This window comes from Meriones unguiculatus, chromosome 5 (assembly GCF_030254825.1).
Source record: "Meriones unguiculatus strain TT.TT164.6M chromosome 5, Bangor_MerUng_6.1, whole genome shotgun sequence".
Taxonomy (NCBI): domain Eukaryota; kingdom Metazoa; phylum Chordata; class Mammalia; order Rodentia; family Muridae; genus Meriones; species Meriones unguiculatus.
In genome coordinates this window covers 128,684,373-128,704,136 of record NC_083353.1, presented here as the reverse complement: position 1 = coordinate 128,704,136, position 19,764 = coordinate 128,684,373, and the positions used below count along the sequence as shown (strand labels likewise).

At 43.2% G+C, this 19,764-nt stretch overlaps 1 protein-coding gene across 25 annotated transcripts in view; it reads left to right on the top strand.

Annotated features, from left to right (window-relative positions):
- The first annotated feature begins 8,826 nt into the window (after positions 1 to 8,826).
- C2cd5 (C2 calcium dependent domain containing 5) overlaps positions 8,827 to 19,764 on the top strand; it is a 101,059-nt gene continuing 90,121 nt past the window's right edge. For all 25 annotated transcript variants that reach the window (XM_060384455.1, XM_060384453.1, XM_060384448.1 and 22 more), the window contains exons 1-2: positions 8,827 to 9,008; positions 9,147 to 9,265. In XM_060384455.1, the coding sequence (XP_060240438.1) occupies positions 9,176 to 9,265 (90 nt within the window). In that variant the 5' untranslated portion in view covers positions 8,827 to 9,008; positions 9,147 to 9,175. The remainder of the gene's footprint in view (positions 9,009 to 9,146; positions 9,266 to 19,764) is intronic.

Here is a 19,764-nt window from a genome sequence, read left to right as displayed (position 1 = left end):
AACAAACAAACAAACAAAAAACAAAACAATAACAGCAGCAACAAAGTGTGATAAAATACCTGCTGTGTCTCATGAGCCAGGCGTGCAATAGTGGAAGAGACAATGCTGACGTCATGGTGCTTCTGTTATTAACAGTGGAGAAGAACCATTAGCTAACTGTATTAGTCATGAAGCTCATAGCATCAGAAGGGATAACTTTAGCTAGTTAGTGCACTATATAACACGGAAAGTGGATCTACTTTGGGGGTTCATAGACTTTGGAAATGGGTGTCTTAGTTGAAATCTGAGCCGTGCATAGGAATCACTTAACTGAAGAAAGGAGGAAAGAGAAGGGAGGGGTGATGAGCATTCCAGACACAGGGTGAGAAAAGAAGAAACAGTTCGTTGTGTTTTTGAGGCAGGGTCTCATGTAGCCCAGGCTGGCTTCCAATTCCTTATGTAGCCGAGGATGACTTCAACTCTGTATCTTCCAGCCTCCACTTTCAAGTGCTGGGATTACAGACTCATGCCACAGTTCCTGACTACAAGAACATCTTACCCTGGAAAAGAGCAAAATTGATACTCTGAATTGTGGCACCCACTCACTGTATATGGCTTTCCCACCATGCAAAACTGAAGTCTTACGTATGGGTTATCTAGTATTGTCTTAAAGTTCTTGGTTTTCCCGCCATTGCTTTAATATTATTATGGACCCTGGATTTTTACAAAATTTATGTGTTTCAATTCCTTGCAGTCATTAGCTTTGTTTTTATTTCTTTGTACACATACACACAATGTATGTATGTTTTTTGAAATAAATTTTCACTATGTACCCCAAGGTGTCCTGAAACTCATGATCCTCCTGACTCAGAGATTATAGGCATGTTCCCCTACATTGAATTGGTCATTGATCTTCCTGATTTTCTGATTGCTCCACTTTTGGATAAAAGGAACCTGGACTCCCAAGTCCTTTGTTCCCCTTCTATGACGAGCCCCTTCCCTAAGGATGTCTTGGTCGTTGGCTGTCATAGAGAACAGTTTTGGTATTAGAAGAATTTGTCAGCCCTATTTTGTCAATGTTTATTAAGTATTTTTATGATAATTCTACAAGTATAGTTAGAACCCTCCTCCCCTTCCCACATGCTAGCTGGACTGGCCTTGAATGTTCAAGCTCAAGTTATCCACTGGCCTCAGCCTCCCCACTAGTAGGATCTGGCACAAAACATCACCACCCCCAGTAGCAGAAATGTAGTTGGCTGTGGTGGTACATGCCTTTAATCTCCATACTCAGAAGGCAGAAGCAGAAGGCTCTCTGTGAAGTCAAGGTCAGTCTGACTTACAAAATGAGTCCAGGACATCCAGGGAGGTCCTCTCTCAAACTAAACTAACTAACTAACTAACTAACTAACTAACTAACTAACTGGCAACAAGCCGGGCTGAGGAACCTGGAGGCCTAGGACTTCAAAATCATCTCAGGCTACATAGTAAGTCCAGACCAACCTGGGCTATATAAGGCCTATATCAAAACATCAAAAATCTTAAACATAATTATAGACATGCTATTCATGTTTCTATTTTAAAGCTTTTATTTTTCTGCTTAATTATGTGTATAAGTGTGCAGGCTGTGTAACTTACCAACACATGTGCAGTGCTTGTGGAGGTCAAAAGGTGTTAGACCACAAAAGCTGAAGCTCTAGGCAGTTATACAAGCTGACAAGCATGGGTTCCAAGAACCAAACTTGAGTCCTCTGGAAGAGCAGTAAGAGCTGTGCAGAGGTTAAGCTCTGAGCCATCTCTCCAGCCCTGGTGGCTTATATTATAAGTTAAAATTCTTACTGTATTGTATTTCCCTAACATCTTATTTTTTTAACTCTGAAAAATCTTGCTTCTTGATGAAATTGAATGAGAGGTGGTAATGGTGTCCTTCTTAGTTACTTTTCTATTGCTGTGAAGAGACACCATGACCAAAGCATCTTTTTTTTTTTTTTTTTTTGAGACTAGGTTTCTCTATGTAGCCCAGGCTGCCCTGGAACTTACTCTGTAGAACAGGTTGGCCTAGCACTCACAGAGATCTGTCACCTTCTGTCTCCTGAGTGCTGAGATTAAAGTTGTGTGAGATTAAAGTTGAGCTAGAGAGCTCACTCCCATCTTAATCCATAGACAGGAGGCAAAGAGAGAGAGAGAGAGAGGAGAGAAAGCTGAGAATGGCCTGACCTTTTGAAGCTTCAAAGCCAACCCTCAGTGACACACTTCTTCCAACAAAGCCACATCTCCTAATCCTTCCCAAATAGTGAGGACCAAGTGTTCAAGTATATGAGCCTGCAGGACACATTCTCATTCAAACCACCACAGGCAACAGGGCAGTGATGGAGCATGTCTTTAATCCTAGCACTGGAGAGGTGGAGGCAGGCAGATCTCAGAGTGGGTTCCTGGACAGCTAGGGCTGCATAGAGAAACCTTGTGTCAAAAACCCAAAAATAAAATAGCAACAAAAAACTCCACCGTAGCCTCTCTAAATATATCCATATATATGCATCTATAAGCATATAATTCCAGATCATATGTATTTATTTATATATAATCATATATAAAATTAATATTAGCCATTTTGTTATAGTTTAAGGTTTCTTGGTAGTTGCTTTTGTTCTTAGGATACTTTCAGTTAGAAACAAATTCTCATGCTTTTGAGGAACTTAATTATTTTCTGTGATTGCTTTTCTGTCTTTTTACAAATTAGGTTTATTTATTTCACTTTGTTTTCAAGTGATATTTTTATGTAACTTTATACTTATCCAAGTCACTTACATGGTTTCAAAGTTGATGCTGCAACATATATTCAGATGGGGCCGGACGGATGGCTTAGCAATTAAGAGCACTTTTTTTTTTTTTTTTTTTTTTTTGCAGAGGACCTGGGTTTGGGTCCCAGCACCCATGTCTGGCAACACACAACTGACAGCTCCAGGGATCTGACATCTCATTTGTTACACACACGCACACACACACACACACACACACACACACACCTGCACTCATGTGCATGTCTCCTGACCTGAACTCGTACAAAATTAAAAAAAAAATCTTTTAAAAAATCTTTATTTTATGTGCATTGGTGTTTTTCCCACATGTATGTCTGTGTGAGAGTATTGGATCCCCTGAAATTAGAGTTAGAGATAGTTGTGAGCTGCCATGTGGGTGCTGGGAATTGAACCCTGTTTCTTTGAAAGAGCAGCACGTGTCCTTAACTGCTGAGCCATCTCCCCAGCTTCCCATAAAAAAAAATAAATTTTAAGAAAAAAAATTATTCAGAAATTGTTTTCTTCCACTCCTAACTTAACTACTCTGTCCCCTTTATTTCTCTAATGTTTTTATAGCCCCCAGTTAAAAATAATGTAGGTATGTATACTTTTAAAACATGTTGCTTTCACGTCTTAGGAAAGGTTATGTGGGAGCTGGAGAGATGGTTCAAAACGGAAAAGTGAGTGTTGCTTTCTATGCTGCCATGTGAAGCTCCTCGCTTCTCTGGGAGCCTGCACATCCTCCAGGGAGTTTAGAAAACCCACATGCAGCTGTCTAGGGCCACTGACTAGGTCCCTTGTCTTGTGTGCTGCATAGGAATAAAAAAAAATATGGAATCAGCTCACTTTTATTCTTCCTATTAACTGCAGTAATTTGCACTTGGTTTGCTCCTCTGTTAACTAATGAGAGTCCACAGTGCCCTCTGCGTGGGTGCTGTGCCCATTACCAGATATAGCTATGTATCCATAGCTTTTCTTTCCAAGGTACATTTGATACATGATTAGAGTGTCCCTCAGGAAGTTAACAAGTGAGCAGGGAAATGATGTGTCAGTTTAATTAATCTAATTAATGGCAGTGCCTCTGGAAAGATAATGGCCAAAGATACTATAATAACTGTAATTGGTAGTGACAGTTGATTGGCAAAGGTAAAAAAGATGAGCACAAGAGAAGATACAGTGTGAGCTAAAATCTCAAGATGTAAGAGCAACTCTAAGTTGGGTTTGATGAACTGAGGTAACTTGGTGACGTGGGCCCAGGTCAGTTTCTGAAGAATGTCAATATGAAATCAAACTATTTAGCAGAGGGTGACAAAACAGTGGCTTCTTGAGAAGGCAAAGAGCTTGACTTCAGACAAATCCAAACACTGAAAAGAATTCACTTCTGACTGATATTTGTCCTTTTATTAGAAAATGCTCTCAAAAAAGGAGAATATTTTCTGACTTTTTAAGGGGGAGGGCATTGAATACTACTTTTTAGTCTCTTCTTTCCTTCCTTTCTTCCTTCCTTCCTTCCTTCCTTCCTTCCTTCCTTCCTTCCTTCCTTCCTTCCTTCCTTCCTTCCTCTTTTTTTGAGAAAACTATCTCATAAATCCCAGGCTGGTTTTCCAATTTCTTGTGTAGAAGATATTGAACTTTTGATCCTCATTTTTCTACTTCAAGGATATGGGATCGTGGGTATGTATGTGACAGTGCACCTGTTTTATGAGGTTCTGGGAAACGGAACCCAGGGCTTCATGAATGCTAGGCAAGCATTCTACCAACTGAGCTACATCTCCTATGGCAGTGGTTCTCAACTTGTGGGTTCTTACACCTTTTTGGGGGGATGGGGGTTGAGTGACCTCCTCACAGGGGTCACCTAAGACTATCAGAAAACACCGATATTCACATCACAATTCATAACAATAGCAAAATTACAGTTATGAAGTAACAAGAAAAATATTTTTATGGTTTGGGTCACCACAACCTGAAGAATGGTATTAAACGGTTGTAGCAGCAGGAAAGTTGAAAGCCATTTTTCTATGGAATGATTTATTTCCTTACCGTGGCTTGCCATTTGTACCAGGTACTAACAAAACTCTGAATTGCTTTTGTATAATTATCAAAAATTAGCAGTGTGCTCTTGGTGTATTGGTGCATACTTATAATCTTAGCAGATAGTGGGCTAAAAAGTAAACTGAGGCCAGCTTAGGTTATTCTAGGGAGCTCCGGGTCAGCTAGTGTTATTAAGCATGGCTTTGTCTCAAAAAAAAAAAAAAAAAAAAAGTATGTTTTAGAACAGCAAGTTTGTATCACTCTGGTTTTTTTTTGGAAAAGATCATCCGGTAGCGTGCCTGCCTTAGCATGCATAAGCTGGAGAACATGGTGGCTCACCCCTGCAATTCCAATACTTGAGATAAAGGCAGCAAAAGCAGAAGTTTGACATTATCCTTGGCTATGTAGACAGTTCAAGACCATTCTGGGATAAACGAGATCTGACTGGAAAACACATCTCTAAGCTGGGTGTTGAAGGGCACGCCTATTATCCCAGTACTCTGGAGGCAGACGCTTTGAGTTTGAGGACAGCCTGAGCTATGCAATGAAACTTTATCTCAACAAATAAATTACTGGGGCTGTTTTGCCGTTAATGGGTTAGAAGACAGAGCAGAGTAGTGGTGGAGGTGGACAGTTAATGATGGAAGACATATGCGAGAGATTTTTAGGGATCATAACAAGACAGCTTCAGTCTTCATCAGCTCTCTGAGACCCTGGACAATCATTGTAGCTTTGCAGAACTAGCACTAGCCAGGCACTGTGGTATGCACCTGTTACCTCAGCCTTCGAGGCTGAAGAAGCCTTGACTGCTGTGTGTCATAAGTTAGCCTGCGCTAAATAGTAAATTTTAGGCCTGCTTGAACCAGTGTGAGAGTCTCTCAAACAAACAAAGGAAACAATTTATTTATCTACAAAATGCAGGCTCTGGTTGGCAAGACGGTCCAGCTGGTGAAAGTGCTTGCTGCCCAGCTTGATGGCTAGAATTCTGTCCCTGGGATGCCTATGCCACAAGAAGAGAACTGTGTTCTCTGATATCCACATGTGGGCTCTGGCAGGTGCATATTTACCTATATATACACACAATAAATGAACAGAAGTGTAATAATTTTTAAAAGCAAAAATGCTTTTCCAACACTACAAAAACAAAAACAAAACAAAACAAAAAATAACAACTAAAACCAGAAAAGCTTGACAAATCTTACAAGATTTTGGTGAAACTGAAAAGCAATAGCATTTCAGTTGAAATGAACTTGGTGTCTAGTATGTGGGAAATACCCAATAAACACTAGCTCTTATTTAAAATCTAATCTGCAAGAAGGAGGGCAGCCTGTGAAGCTGAAGATGCTAATCAGAGGTCATCTCATGATTTATTTGTCAGGAAAGTAAGCGCTGTTCCCAGCATTAATTAAAACAAACGAGGACAATTACTAAGAACCGGTTCCGTTGAAGCCAGGCTTAATTCCACTAAGAGCCTTCAGGAAGCATCTTAATTATAATCTCCTGTTGACGACGCCTCGGGCAGCAGGTAAGCACAAGTACTTTATTAGGAGGTCCACTAATTAGGAGGCCGAGTCTGCTAACCTCTAATTGTGCAATTTGCAAATATTTTCTACATCACAACATCTTGTAATTCTGTGAATTATGTCCCATTAAAAATTATTACTAAACTTCAGTTTTCTTGTATTTTCCTGCATATTGTTTTTGGTTTGTTGTTGTTTGTGGTTCTACAGATTGAACCCAAAGCCTCTGTGACTAAGCAAGTGCTTGGCTATTGAGCTATATTCCCAGTGATTTTTTTTTTTTTTTAACTTTTCTGAGACAGAATCTCATTTGGTAGCCCAGGCTGGCCCTGAAGTCTCAGCAATCTTCCTGCCTTTGCTTTTGAATTTTAAAAAAGAAACTGGCAACAAGGAAATACATTTTAATTAGAAAAGCCATTTCAATCATGCCATCCAAATAATAAAAAAAGGCTACAATTGCTGTCTGGCAACTCTCAAGCTAAAGGACTTGTAAATTTTTTTCTTGCGGGGAGGGAGCTGGAGGCAGACAGACAGTCACTGAATAGCTCTGATTAGCCTGGAACTCACAATGTAGACCAGACTGGCTCTGAACTCACAGAGATTTGCCTTTCTCTGCTTCTCTGGTGCTGGGATTAAAGACAGGTGCCACCATTTTCAGCTCATTCTACCTGGAGCAAGGTTGGAAGGGTAGTAAAAGGGATTTCAATGTGACCCCTTTTTTCCAAAGATCTGAGACAGAGGTTTTTATCTTTGTGTATCCAAGAGGATGAAGTTCAGGTTGTGTGAGGACACCTGAAAGGTCAGCTAATTGGCAAAAGAGTCCAGCTTTACAGGAAATGTCATCCACAATGAACAGGGACAGCAGAAAATGCAAGTGGCTCAAATGTCCATGTGGGCATTTACCCCATTAAAGGGTTTATTATCACACTAAAAACTGGACAGGCTACCCAAAAGCTCTGGAGCAGAAAGCCAAATCTCACCAAGCAGGAAGGGCAAAGGGCAAACAGGAGGAAGGAAACGATTGAAAAGATGCAGTAAGAGTAATCTTGCATATAGATTTCACTAAAAACTGGTTACAATGAAGGAAACAAAAAAAACATGAAGAACATTGATTGCATTTTAGTGGATCTCTGAATTCAGCAAGGACGTTTCAAGGAACATCAGTGCTTGGGTGGATCCAAGGAAATTATGTGATTGTGTTTTTTTGTTATAGAAATGGATAGGAGTTTCTCTAGTCCAAAAAGTCTGCAACAATTTATCTTTTGAGCAGGCCATTTTCGTGTTTGGAAGAATTCAGCTTCTCACATGGGCAAAATTCCTTTTCCAGGAGGACTTTTCTTTAAAAAGCCATTTCTGGTTCATTATTGCTTGAGGTAATTTTTTTTAAAAATCTTGTTTTAGTATTTTTGAAGTTAAAAAGACCATGCTGATATCTTCATTTAGGAATTTTCCATCCCTGCTAAATTCAGTGCTATAGTTTTTCCAGTGGCATTTTAAATGTTGATTTTGGTATTTGCTATGGAGTACATTCGTAACGCTGGGTTTGCCATACAGTATGGAGTGATCTTGTCATATCCTGTGAGTGTGCGTCGACCCTAGTCTCTTTTCTGATAGTCTGAAGCTGTGTATAATACCCCACTTTGACAGGCTCCTGTAGAGTGGGGTCAATTCACAAATAAGTCATTTCTCACGCTGACTGCGTTTACTGCCGCAGGTTTTTGACTTGCAGACTTTTAGCCAGCCCCGTAGGCTGTGAATGTTTAATAGAGAGCCGGGTGTGCCAAGGCAAACCCAGCACCTGGGACAAGGCGCAGGGAGGGTGCCACATTCATAGCCAGCCGTGCTGCACCCCAAGGAGAGGCCAGCCAGGATTGTATGCCGCGGTGTGTGTGTGTGTGTGTGTGTGTGTGTGTCGGGGGTCACTGTGAAGCGCGTGGGAAGGCTCTCTGGAGTGTGAAGTGTCATCTGTGACCCAGGACACAGAACCAGTGCCTATGACTGAAACAAGTCTTTCAGGAAATGATACTCATTTTCACTATCTGAGGAGCGCGCGTGCCCGTGTAGTTTTTCTTTCTAGCCGGGGTTTTGGTCTGTCGCCCAGGCTGGCTAAGAACTCCAGGCAATCCTCCTGTCTCCGCCTTCCAAGCTGTGGGCTGACAGCGCCCCAACAGCGGGCTCTAACCTGACGCGTTTTCTAGGGCGTTCCTCGCAGCCCTTCCTGGCGGCGGTCCTAGCAGACGCTGACGGCGGGCTCCTCCAGCAGGCTGGGCGGCAGCAGTCCGTCAGCTGCGCCGGGTCCCGGGAGCGCCGGAGCGCGTCCTCGAGCAAGGGTCGCGCCGAGCCGAAGGGAGGCGGGTCGATGATGCAGGGCTCGCCCGGCTTCCCTGTCTTCCAGCGAGCCCCGCCCCTCCCCTCCAGCCCCGGCGAATTCAAATCGGCCCCGCGGAAGGGCAGAGCACCGAGCGATCGATCGCTCCCGCCCCGCGGGCCGCCATTTTTGGAAGGTGGGAGGAGAAAGGCGTGGAGGCGCGGCGGCCGCTCCGCGGGATGCTGACTGGACCCGGCGGCCCTCCGCTGCACGCCGGGGCTGGGGCAGCACGCTGGGCCGGCGCCCTTCGTCCGGCCGCTGCTCCGGAATGAGGCCGCGGCGCCCGCGCGGGACGACGCGGCTGCTCCCCCGAGCGTGAGTGCGGCGCGCGCGCCCTCCGCCGTCAGTTGGCGCGCGCTCCCGCCGCCCCTCCGCGCGCTCCCGCCGCTCCTCCCCGCCCCCGCCCCCTCCCCGGCGCTCGCTAGGCGCAGACTCGCTTGTTTGTTTCTGCAGGGATCCTAGGAGAGGCCGAAGCCGCCGCGATGCCGGGGAAGCTGAAGGTGAAAATCGTGGCCGGTCGCCATTTGCCGGTGATGGACCGGGCCAGCGACCTGACGGATGCCTTCGTGGAGGTTGGTTCCTGGCCGCGCCCCTCGGACCCGGGGCGCCGTGGAGGGATGCCCGCACGCAGCCCGTGGGCTGCGGCCGTCCGCCCGGGACGCGTCCCGTCGCCGCAGGCTCGCGGGGTCGCCGGGGTCTGCCCGTCCGAGGCGGGGCCGCGGAGACGCTCGCACGACCTCGTTAGTGGTTAGGAGGTTGAGAGCCCTGGCTGCAGCAGGTCCGCGAAGCCGTCCTCCGGGGCACGGGCAGAGCCGCGGGGCGACGCCGCCTCAGTCATCCCCGCGAGTCACACACGACAGCGGCCCTCCGGCTGCTCCCGTGTGGACTGTAGGAGAGACGAGCTGTCTCAGGGTAATTCATTGCCTTGAGGTGGGAAGTCGGTTAAGTGCCATGGCTTTCAATTGCAAAATTGCTTTTTAGGTCTAATGAGTAGTTTAAAAGACATGCAAATTAGCCCAGGCCTACGGGCCGGAAATTAATAACTCAGGACCTGAAAGAAGCCAAGGAAACATTGTAATAAAAGTTGACATAATGAGGCAGACCATTAGAGCAATAATCGTTTGGCCTATTAATGCTTAGGGTTAAAGATTTGTGACAGTATACTTCTCTATGTTTTTAAGGGTTCTAGAACCTAATTAAACTGCAGTTCATTCTGTTTTTATTGGGAATAGTTAGGTTCAATTTTGTTTTCGTTGAAAAAAGTCTGTTTCCTCTTGGGCCAGATGTTAACAGCTCAGCACATGACTGAAGTTTGTGTTGCCTCTGAGGCAGCCGCGGAATGATCCACACAGCTGATAGTAATAACTAATAGCTAAGATGGACTGAGCTTCATTATTGCCGCATCTGTGCTATGTGCTGTTAAATTCTAAGCCCTTGCCACAGAGCTGGTAGAGTGTCACTCAACATTACAGGGTTGGGCAGCAGAGTCCTAGGGGTGGAAATAATGTGCCCAAGATTACCTTCTTTGTAAGTCTCCACCGCCTAGCCCTCTCCAGACAGGGTGATGGATTTCATAGAAAAAGGAGGGTACCTAGTTTTCAGAGTTTAAGACAACCTTTTTTAATTTATTTTTATTTTTCATATTAATTACACTTTATTCACTTCGTATTCCCCCCATAAGCCCCTCCCTTCTCCCCTCCCGATTTCACCCTTCCTCCCCCTTCTTCACACAAGCCCCTTCCCAAATCCACTGATAGGGGAGGTCCTCCTCCTTTTCCTTCTGATCTTAGCCTATCAGATCTCATCAGGAGTGGCTGCATTGTCCTCTTCTATGGCTGGCCTGGTAAGGCTGCTCCCCCCCTCAGGGGAGGGGGATCAAAGAGCAGGCCAATCAGATTGTGTCAGAGGCAGTCCTTCTTCCCATTACTATGGAACCCACTTGGACACTAAACTGCCATGGGCTACATCTGTGCAGGGGGTCTAGGTTATCTCCTTGCATGGTACTTGGTTGGAGCATGAGTCTCTGGGAAACCCCCTATGTTCAAATTTTCTGGTTCTGTTGCTCTCCTTGTGGAGTTCCTGTCCTCTCCAGATCTTACTATTTCCCACTTCTTACATAAGATTCCATGCACTCTGCCCAACAGTTGCCCATCAGGCTCAGCATCTGCTTTGATAGTCTGCAGGGCAGAGCCTTTCAGAGGCCCTCTGTGGCAGGTTCCTAGCTTGTTTCCTGGTTTTTTCTTCTTCTGATGTCCTTCCTCGTTGCCTTTCGGGATGGGGATTGAGCATTTTAGTCAGGGTCCTCTCTTTAAGAAAACTTTTTAAGGAAGTAACAGTTGAGCTGAGCCTTGAGGAACAACCGAATTTTTTTTTCAGACAAATGGAACGGCAAAGGCACAGAATGTGGTTCATGGAATGTTCAGGAAACCATTTTAGTATAAGGTATATCTGGAGTAAAATGTGGGTATTGGAGTTTGTGGAGATTGGAGTCAAGCCTCATTTTTAACTATATATTCCCTTTGCAGACAGGAGTGGGTTTGCAGCAGAAATGAGATTTTTTTAAAAAATTAGGTTGTCCATAGGAAGGTCTGAGTGGGTATGATATTTATTTCATTCAGAAGGTAGAGATTCACTAAATTGCCCAGGCTTATCTTGACATTGAAACCCTGTCTTAAGGCAGGCGTGGTATTGCCTAAGTGCTCTTAATCCTAGTGCTTAGGCGGCAGAGGTAGGTGGATCTCTGAGTTTGAGGTCAGTGTGGTTCACATAGTTCCAAGGCTAGCTAGGGATACATAGACTCTATCTCAAAAATAAGTAAGTAAAATAACCATAAATAAAATCTTTCTGTGCCAGTGTTCTGAATAGCTGGGATTACAGACATATGTCATCAAATAGCCCAAATAGGTACTGATGGATGTTTTCTAGGCCCTGTGCTATTCTGGGTCTAGCTGATGTATGTATGTATGATGAAAAAGATTAATTTGGCTTCTCATTTTAAGGAACTTTTATTTTGGTGACCAATATAGACATTTAAAGTAAGACTTAGTAAGTTAGAACTTACTAAGCATATAATATAAATAAGGAAAACAATTTTTTTGAGTGCCACAGAGAATACAATAAAGAATGATAAGGATCATCGATTTTAGGTTGTTAACCAAGCAAACTCCTATTGGATGAGAAGCATCAGCTACTGAGAGACTATAGTTTGTGTTTGTGTGAAAGGATGAGGCAGAAATTAAGCTGGAGGAGAATGGTGTGTTATAGGAATGAAGGAGGGTGTAGGTGGATTTACTGAAGGGAAGGGAGAGTAGTGTGAGCCATGTTTGGGGAAATGTGAAGTGACTGATGGAGCGAGGCCTGAGAGGCCTTGGTTAAGACTCGACCTTTACAGGGTCAGTGGCTAACTCTCATTGAAGGAGACTGTAATTACAACGTGTTGAATCCAGTGGCGAGTCTGTGTAGTTCAAGTAACAGGCCCACATGGTGGATTTAGTAATGGAGAGAAGTGGATGAATTCCAGATCTATTTTGAAAGTAGATTAGAACATTTGTTGGTAGATTGGAGCCAGGGACCTGGCAAAGGAGAACTAAAAGGCAATTCCTAGCTTTCTGGAGCAGGCAGATCATTATCTGGAACTCTGCAGGACAGGGCCATACTGAGGAGACTCAGTTTCCACCTTGGCTTGTTAACATGACTTGAGATGTTTTTTAAGAACATTTGTCAAAGAGCCAGTTGATTTATGGCTACCGTGTCCAAAAGAGCAGTTTGAGTTAAAAGTGAGGCCAGCTTGCTCAGACCTGGGAGATCAAGCACTCTTTTATTATTTTCTTGGTTGAGCTGTGGATTAAAAGTGCTTCAATTCATGTTTTGTTTTGAGACAGGTTTTTTTTTTTTTTTTTGTGTGTGTGTGTGTGTGGGTGTGTGTGTGTGGGTGTGGGTATGGTTCGGTATAGCTTGACTGTTCTGGAGCTCTGTCTGTAGACTACTGGCCTGGGCTCCTGTGATTCCCCACCTCTGCCTCTCAAGTGCTAGGAGTAGAGGTGTGTGCCACCGTACTTGGTTACATACTTTTGCTTTTTAAAAGTATTCTTTGTGTGTATGTGTGTATGTGTGGGGGAAGTGTCTTGCTGTGTGTATGCCATAGCATGTGTATAGAGGCCAGAGGATAATTTTTGGGAGTCAGTTTTCTCTTGGAGTTTTCAGGGTTCAAATTTAGGTTGTAAGGTCATGTGGCAAGGTCTTTACCTGCTGAGCTATCTAGCTGATCCTATATCACATATGTTGAAGTGTATTTTGAGATATACTCATAGGAAATATAATTTATCAATATTTATGATGAAATGAGCACAGAGCTGAAATAGCACTACAGTTTTTGTGTGTGCTGATTTCAATATTGAAGTACTTGCTCATAAGTGTAGTAGAAAAAGGGAACTAATTAGGTTGAGTCATTGGCTAGTTATTGAGCTCACTGTAGTGGATGCCAAGGATATATGTTAAAAGCAGCAAGAATTTTAGGCAGGAGGAGGTAATTTTTATGCAGTCCTGTGTTGCCTTAAACTTGAGGCTGTCTGTCGCTGCCTCTGAAGGGCTACAGATGTGTGCCTATGTGTTTTAGTTACTCTTCCATTGCTCTGAGGATATGCCATGACCAAAGCAATGTCTAGAAGAAAGTTATTGTGGCTTATGGTTTTGGAGGGTGAGTCCATGGTCATCGTGGGGAGCATGGCAGCAGGCAGGAGGGCATGGTGCTGGAGAAGTAGCTGAAAGCTTACAAGTGACCTACAAACGTGAGGCAGAGAGAGACTAACGGGCAGTGGTCACACACCTAGTGTCCAGCAAGGCCCTAACCCTAACCCTTCCCACATGGCTCCAACAACTGGGGACTAAGCATTTACAAATACAAGTCTGTTATGACCATTCTTTTTCAAACCACCCAGTCATGCCAGGCAGTAGCTGTGGACTGTGAGGTTATAAGGATATTAAAACCATCACAAGGGGCTAGAGAATTGTCTCAGTGGTTAAGTGCACTGAATGACCTTCCAGAGGTCCCTTCCAGAGGTCCCTAGCACTGATGTGGTCATTCACCATGGTTGGTTATTCCAGGTCTGGGGACTCCACAGATACCAGATGTGCACATGGTATATGCATATTCATGCAGTCAAAACACCCATATAGATATTAAAAATATCACAAAACTTTGATCTTATCTGTAAAGCTGATTTAGGAGTCTAGATATATTCCCTTTGAGATAAAGTCTTGCGATGTAGCCCAGGATGGCTTTGAACTTGCTTGATCTCCAAGTGACGGGATGACAGGCTTATGCTTTCTTGCCTGGCTTTAGATTTCTTAGTCATGTTCCTGTCTATTGGGCTATTCAAAAGCCATGACAAGGGGGAAATCACTGTTGGGATTCTCACATTGCAGGACACCTAGTGTTTCTGGATATTCTTCAAATTTTTCGAACTTGAGGCTGGTGAGATGGTTCAGCAGGCATTGGTGCTTGTTGCCAAGCCTGGCAACCCAAGTTTGGTTGCCAAACCTGTATGATAGAAGGAGAGAATTGACTTCCAAAAGTATGCTCTGACTTTCATAGGTGCCTGTGCACACACAAACTTATATATACACATGAAGAAATGAGCCAGTCAGTTATTGTAAAAATAGAAATTTATAACATTCAGGGACTGGCCCTGTCCTCTAAATTGTTAGAGAAGTGGGATATATTCTTGAAAAAACTTGACATTGAGAGGGCGTTCAAAGAAGTGTGTGGTAGTGCATGTCTTTAGTCCCCAGAAGCAGAGTCAGGTGGATCTTTGAGTTGAGGCTATCCTGGTCTACATAGGGAGTTCTATGGCAGCCAGGATTACATAGTGAGACTCTGTCTCACAAAACCAAAGAAAGTCATTTGAGTAGAAGGATAAGGGGAAGAAAATGTAATGGGTATGTGAAAGGTAAGGAAAATAATGAATGTCTTAGTAGGTTGGAGAGGAAATTTCTAGGAAAAGGAACCCCTCCATTTAAAAAAATAATTTATCTGATGTGTACAATGTTTTGCCTGTATGTATATATGTGCACCATATATATCTGCTTTACTGGAGGCCAGAGAGAGCATCGAATGCTCTGGAACTGCAGTTAAGACAGTTGTAAACTGCCACGTAGATGCTGGATAGCAAACCCAAGTCCTAAGCAGGAGCAGCTGGTGCCCTTAACCACTGCACCATCTCTCCAGCCCCAGCCCTCAAGGGTTGGGTAATACCAAGAAGCAATTGAGAAGACATGGAAATGACTAGATGGATGAATGTGGACAGTGTTACTGATCTCGCTTGTGGAGCTGAAGCTCAGACTCTCAGGACTTCCTGAGTGAGAAAGTAGCATCAACAGGCAACTGTTGCAAGAAATGGCTTTGAAGAGAGGAGAAAAATCTGGCCCCTGAGATGTACATAGCTTTTGGCAATTAAGGAAATAAGATTCTAGTACATAATTGTCTAATAGGAATAATCCAGCAGGAAGGAAAAAATCAGAGCAGGAAAAGGAGGATAATGAAGGATTACAGTTGAAGGGATAAGTTATGTGATGTAGACTAAGTAATAGAAGCTCTCAGGAGAGGGACATAAGGAAGCCTAAGCCTCTAGTTCCTAATGAGAAACCCACCTCCTTCATTCCCTCTAGTCTTGCCAATGACAGGCTATATAGGTGTGTACTGCCACACCTGGCGGGCTACCAGAACTTTTGATGCGAGTCTGGAGGATAGTTAAATGTCCACAGGTAAAACAGAAAATGGTTTTTCAGGTGGATAGGACAAACTTGGTGAAGGCAAAGCCAGGGATAGAACATGTGTCATTGGAAGGAGAGTTGGTGTTGAATAGATTGGGAAGTAAATCCTGCTTGGTAAAGGCCGCTCAGATTGCTGAGCAGTCTTGAAGTAAGGGCAAGAGTCTGTTTAGCAGCCCTCTCAACTAATTCACACTGACCCCATTCAGTAGTAGATTGCCTGGAGTGTCCCACCACTTTAATATATTCACTAGGAGGCACTTACATTTATTCCCAGATATATTTTTGTCAACTGTATTTATTATTGTAATTTATTTAAATCTTATGTGTTGGTGTACTTTTAAAAAACTTTATTTACATTTGTTATGTCTTTCTCCTTACTTCACCCCAATCCCTTCCAACACCCCAACACAAGGTAGGAGACAGAAAGGGTCAGTGGGAGAGGGGCGCTGTTCTCTTAGCTGCTTCCTGCTGGGTAGGGTCTTTGGGTTCCTTGGAGCCAGTCTAATCCTCATTTTGTGAGATCTCTAACTTGTTTCATTGTATCAACAGCAACGAGGAGCCACAGGATTGGGGGTGGGGTGGGGTTGGGGGAGCAGCAACAGCCTTGTTCTTTCTTGGAGCTCTTCAACACTCTCTGCGATTTGGCATTTATTTTCTCTCCCAAACCTTAAGATTTAAACTATCTGCAGCTGGCAGAGAGCTCTCAGAACCCACTCGAGGCAAATAGTTTGCTTCTGTGGATAATCTGTATCAGTTCCACATCCCACACCTGGGATTAAAACAAAAGCATGTTTGTATCTACAACACTTATGTAAATTGAGAAAATGAGTTTTTAAAGTTAATGCTACAAAAGATTTATAGAAATAGTCACTGATAGTTGCTTATGAATTAGAAGCAAAGATTAAAAATAGAATTTTTTCAATTCTTTTTTATTTTTATTAATTATACTTTATTCACTTTGTATCCCCCCTGTAACTCCCTCCTCCTTCCCTCCCAATCCCACCCTCTTTCCCACTTCTCCACCAGTGTCTCTCCCCAAGTCCACTGATAGGGGAGGTCCTCCTCTCCTTCCTTTTGATCCTAGTCTATCAGGTCTCATCAGGAGTGGCTGCAATTGTCTTCCTCTGTAGCCTGGTAAGGTTGCATCCCCCTGAGGCGGAGGTGGTCAAAGAGCAGGCCAATCAGTTCATGTCAGAGACAGTGCCTGTTCCCATTACTATGGAACCCACTTGGGCACTGAGCTGCCATGGGCTACATCTGTGCAGGGGTTCTAGGTTATCTCCATGAATGGTCCTTGGTTGGAGTATCAGTCTCAGAAAAGACCCCTGTGCCCAGATTTTTTGGTTCTATTGCTCTCCTTGTGGAGCTCCTGTGCTCTCCAGGTCTTACTATCTCCTCCTTCTTTCATAAGATACCCCACACTTCCCCCAAAGTTTGGCTATAAGTCTCAGCATCTGCTCTGAGACCCTGCAGGGCAGAGCCTTTCAGAAGCCCTCTGTGGTAGGCTCCTGTCCTGTTCCCTGTTTTCTCCCTCTTCTGATGTCCATCCTCTTTGCCTTTCTAAATAGGGATTGAGCATCTTAGCCAGAGTCCTCCTCCTTGATTAGTTTCTTTAGATGTACAGATTTTAGTATGTTTATCCTATATTATATATCTAATATCCACTTATGAGTGAGTATATACTCTTTGTGTCTTTCTGTTTCTGGGATACCTCACTCAGGATTATCTTTTCTAGTTCCCACCATTTGCCTGCAAATTGCATGATTTCCTTGTTTTTAATTGCTGAGTAATATTCCATTGTGTAGAATTTCTGTATCCATTCTTCAACTGAGGGGCATCGGGGTTGTTTCCAGCTTCTGGCTACTACAAATAAAGTTGCTACAAACATGGTTGAGCAAATGTCCTTGTTGTATACTTGAGCATCTTTTGTATATATGCCTAGGAGTGGTATAGCTGGATCTTGAGGAAGCACTATTTCTAATTGTTGGAGAAAGTGCCTGATTGATTTCCAAAGTGGTTGTACAGGTTTACATTCCCACCAACAGTGGTGGAAGGCTCCTCTTTCTCCACATCTTCTCCAGCATGTGTTGTCACTTGAGTTTTTGATCTTAGCCATTCTGATGGATGTGAGGTGAAATTTCAGGGTCATTTTGATTTAAAAATAGAATTTTTTTACATTAAAATGTAAATTAAAAATTTAAGATTTACAACTGGCTTTGAATTGTGCTACCACATAAATATAAATCAGATCATAGATCCTGTCAGTGTAGTTTGTGCAGAAATTGATGTTAAACTGTAAATAGTAGCCTGAACTTAAGAGGCCTTATCTTTAAAGACAAATGCATGTTTTTATATTTCATTGTAAAATGCATGCAATTTGTAATTAAAAAGATATTTTGTGTTGTGGATGGTTATATTAGGCTCTAGAGGGATTCTCTACCCCAGGTAGTTCCCAAATAATCAAGATCAAGACCTCTTGGGTTTATAAAAGCTTTAAAGCACAGTAACTGGGCAGTTATCAACCCTTTAAGATATTTTGCTATTTCTCAGCTACACACCCCATGTTACTTGCCTTAATCATATCTGTCTGGTCTGTTTCTGTTCTAGGCCTCATGGCCACATGCTTATGGTCCATACTGCCCCATGGCAACTCCTTCTGTCCGGCTTCTCTCTCTCTCTCTCTTCCCAGCCTCGTGGTCCCTCTAAGACCCTAAACTTGAGAACCTAAGCTGTGCCTACTTCTCTTCTGCCCAGTTACAAGCTTCAGCAACTTTATTAACCAGTCAACTTTAAATTAGGTAGAAAAAGGTTTACACAACAAAGACCCATGTATATGTACTCCTGGGGCACCAACCAGAAATTGGGGGCCAGTAATTAGCATAAGAATACATAGTATCAGCCCAACCCCCAACATTTGTTTGAGTGTGTGTGTGCCCGTGCACATGCATGTGCAGTTGTACATGTGCTATGTGTACATGTGGAGACCAGGCCTTCTTCTTTTCCTGAGGGTTCTGAGGATGAAGCGTAGATAATCAGGCTTGCAATTCATTTTCCTGCTGAACTGAAGTTTTCAGTGATTCTGAGATCTAACCAAAGTTGCTTGAATAGCAAGGTCAGGCATTGGTTCAAGTTATGTTGGTTAAGGGAATTTCTCCTCTGTGATGTGAAGACTAAGTAATAAAGATGGTTTATTCTTGAGCAGGGCATGTTGCTCAGTGGTGAAATGTTCAAGACCCTCAGATTAAGTGCCAATATGGACAAAAACCAAAAGTTGTGTTTGCAGGAATCTCTAGGATGAATAAGACAAGAAGTTTTAATAAATAGATCTCCATGAAAATTTCATGATACAGTTGACTAAACTGTGCTGTCACTTTGCATTTATTCAAGAGTCAGAGGGAGCAAGGAGAGGAAAATAAATAAATATTTAATCAGTGTTTTCCATCATACCATGTGTTTTCATGGGTAATGACTGATTATTAAATGTCCCTGCAACTCGCCTTTTAAAGAAAAAAAGCAGAATTGAACAACAGGTTAAATAACTTAAGTAGAAAATGCTCTACTGCACTGTGTGACTATCAGTTACAATCCCTGCTGTGCTAAAGGAAGTTGTTAGGATGTTCATTTATTGGTGAGTGGTAAAATCTTCTCCAAAGTAAACAAGACTGAAGGAACTGTGGTTTTCATTAGAAGGGGGATCACACAGTGGTCTTGTGTGGTCTAAACGCCCCCCTCCTTTTTTTTTTTTTTTTTTTTTGTTTGGGGATTGTAGATCGATAAGGTATTTGAGTTGACAGTTGACAAAAGGAAAAGATAAGATATCAGCACAGCTACTTGTCTGGTCCCAAGAAATCCCTTTTTCCAAATTCTGGCATTTAGACAAAAGCTAGCACCTGCTCAGCGACTTGGGGAAAAGCTTCTACCTGCTATAAGGAAGCATTCTTATCTCTGGCAAAAAGGACCTCTGGCCCTTCCATTAACATATGCCTGTGGTGTTTATGAGCATATCAAGGTATTTGCTAGCTTCTAGACTCTTTCAGTCTCTACTCAGCAAGTGCTTGTCCTGTACACTTCAAAGCACTTCAACCCAGTTTATAGATTCCTTTCCTCTCATGTACCTGTTCCCCTTAAAGTTCTGGAAATCCACCCCTCCATCATTGCTTCTCTCTGCTTCCCTGAGAGACAGAAAACCTTGGCGGTTTGGAATAAACCTTTCCCTTTTAGCCATGGAGTAGCTATTTTGGTTTCTTTACTGCTCCCATTTTATTCACTACTGTTGTGGAAAGAGAAGGCTGTGAACTTG